At 52.9% G+C, this 2,631-nt stretch overlaps 1 protein-coding gene across 1 annotated transcript in view; it reads right to left on the bottom strand.

The window, feature by feature from the left end:
- ZC3HAV1L (zinc finger CCCH-type, antiviral 1-like) overlaps positions 1 to 187 on the bottom strand; it is a 12,875-nt gene extending 12,688 nt beyond the window's left edge. Inside the window, exon 1 of the mRNA XM_004677206.2 lies at positions 6 to 187. Coding sequence (XP_004677263.1) covers positions 6 to 157 — 152 coding nt within the window. The 5' untranslated portion in view covers positions 158 to 187. The remainder of the gene's footprint in view (positions 1 to 5) is intronic.
- Between the last annotated feature and the right edge of the window lie 2,444 nt (positions 188 to 2,631).

Genomic DNA, 2,631 nt, shown 5'->3' on the forward strand with positions numbered 1-2,631 from the left:
CGTGCAGCAGGAAGCGGTCGGGCCCCGCCTGGCGCAGCACGTCCCGCAGCCGCGCCTCAGACAGCTCCACGTTGGCGCGCAGGTCCTGCAGGAACATGCGGCCGCCGTGGGCGCACAGCACCTTGGTGAGGAAGGAGCACACGGTGGGCTCCGCCATACTCCCGGCGCCGCCCGCCCAGCGCGGAACCCGACGCGGCCGGCTCCTCCCAGTCACGTCCACGGATGCAGGCCCGAGCCGAGACCCGCGGGGGAGGGCGGGCGGGGGCGCCCGGGGTGGGCGGCCCCGGCTAGGGGGCGCTGCTCTGCGCCCGCACCCTCAAGGGGCGCTGGGCCGGCCTGGCCTGTGCAGTCGGGGTCACGGCGTCCGAGCAAATGAGAGGACTGGGGTGCGGGGACGGGCTCAAAGAAGGCGAAATGGATCCTGTGGAGAGAGCAGGGCTGGGCGGCCTGAGGGGAGGACCCAGGAGGGAGACACTCGATGGAGCGTGGAGATGGCCCCAGCCTGAACTGGGATTTAGGATGAGAAAGTTGAGGTTTGGGGGCCCTCCCTGGTGGCGCAGCAGGTTAAAGCACGGCACTCAAGCTGGCCACAGCCGCAGCGGCTTTGCCCGGAGGTGACCCACATGGCCCGGCAGTCCGCTGCTGACCCGCCCGCTGCTCCCCTCAGCAGTGTACCTCATCAGTCTGCCTGTTCTGCTCCCCACTCTGTCTCTGGTGAATCTTCTCACCGCCCCTGCACCTCTGGCCTGCACCCCACTTCTGTATGCATAAATAAATAAAATAAAATTGAGATTTGGGGTGAAAAATAGGATTCAGGATGAAAACAAATGGAGGCGTGGCAGAGGGATTAAGGGGTAGACTCGCCTGAAAGGCTGTGAACTGACTCATCAACACCTTGACATTAACGGTGTTACACTGATATTTTGCATCTCTCCTATTAAATAAAAGGTTACTGAACTGTCATCTGTCTCTTTCATCTGTCTCTTTCACTTGTCTAGTGTAACTTTGAAAATAAATTACATTTGAAATTACATACCTGTATTTCAGCGGGACATTTATTGGTCAGTCATCCTTGTTGCCCAGCACCATGCTTTTTGTTGTTGTTTTAAAGGTTTGTTTATTTGTGCATACAGAACTGGGGTACAGGCCAGAGGGGCTGTGAGAGGATTCACCAGAGACAGAGGGGGGAGCAGAACACACAGACCTAGTGATATACACTGCTGAGGGGGACAGCGGGGAGACAGGAGAGGTCTGCTGTGTCATGTGGGTCACTCCCTGGTAGGGGATCAACTCGTGCTGTGGTGGCTGCAGACAGCTTCATAGTGCTGAGCTTTAACCCCTTGTGCCACCAGGAAGGGCCCAGATGTCCCTTTTTTATCATTCAACTCTGTGCTAACTTGTCCATACCAAGGATTTTCCTAACCCCCTAATTTAAAGTAACTTCCCAGTAACTGCATGGAAGTTATCACCAAAACAGGTGTATTACAGGAGAGCCCGTAAGATGGAAAGCTGACAAGATGGCTGTGAAGAAAGGGAACAGTGAGGGAGACTCACAGGAGAGCAGAGAACAGGACCTGGGAGAAGAAAGCTCAGACAAAGGGAAACACCTTTTCCATTTAGACAGGAGGAAAGGACATTTGTAGCTTCAGACTGAGACATGGAGGCCCTCCCCGGTTGTGCAAGGGGTTGTCTCAGCACTAGGAAGCTGTCAGCACCACTGCAGCATGAGTTCAGTTGGATTCCAGGCCAGGGAACTGACCCACACGATACAGCAGACCTCTCCTGTCTCACCTGCTGCTCCCCTCAGCAGTGGATTTCAGTGAATTCACCTATTGTGTTCCCGGCTCTGTCTCCCGTGAAACCTCTCAGCCCCCCCACATACACACACACACCTCTGGCCTGCCCCCCAGCTCTTATATGCCTAAATAAATAAATCTTAAAAGAAAAGAGTTGCATCATTAAAAAAAAAGGCAGAGACATAGAAAAGCCTCATTCAGTAGCTATTTTTGTGTTGCTGTGACGTTAAGTGTAACACAAAACCAAGAGCGAGTGGAGAGGGTTGCTGGAGGAGGCTGGAAAAGGCCCGCCGGAGCTGTTGGGGAAAAGCTGGCAAGATGGATGGGGGCACAGAGCAGCGGCCAGGAACTCAGGGTGGCATTAATTCAGACAGCTTTGCAATTCTCACTCAGAACAATGTTTAGAAACATAATTTGATTGATCCTGTCTTAGGTTTGCCAAATGGATGGGACATCAGGTCAAAGGTCTGAGTGATTGAAAGAGTGGGCTTGGCCAGATTAGGAAGTGAAAGAGAATGTAAACGAGGAAGATAACTGAAGGGTGGATCAGAGGCAGTAGGTTAGTTTCAGAAAGAGCCGTTTTAGAACCGTCATGACCAACAGCATTGGGACCATGGCTGTGTAGATGCTGGGAAGATGAATTCGATGAAGGCAGAGAGGGTGAGGAATAGTTTTGGTTCTGTGGCTTATTAGTCTTGAAAATGGACAGTTATCTGATCTTCCAGCACTGGTATCAATTCTGGAGTCAGAAGTGCATGAAACTGATATACGGGAATAAATGAGGTCATTCATGGGAAGGGGTGAACAAGAAAAAAGAAGATCCCAGAGCAGACTA

The sequence above is a fragment of the Condylura cristata genome, unplaced genomic scaffold (genome assembly GCF_000260355.1).
Source record: "Condylura cristata isolate star-nosed mole 26May11 unplaced genomic scaffold, ConCri1.0 scaffold00005, whole genome shotgun sequence".
Classification (NCBI taxonomy): domain Eukaryota; kingdom Metazoa; phylum Chordata; class Mammalia; order Eulipotyphla; family Talpidae; genus Condylura; species Condylura cristata.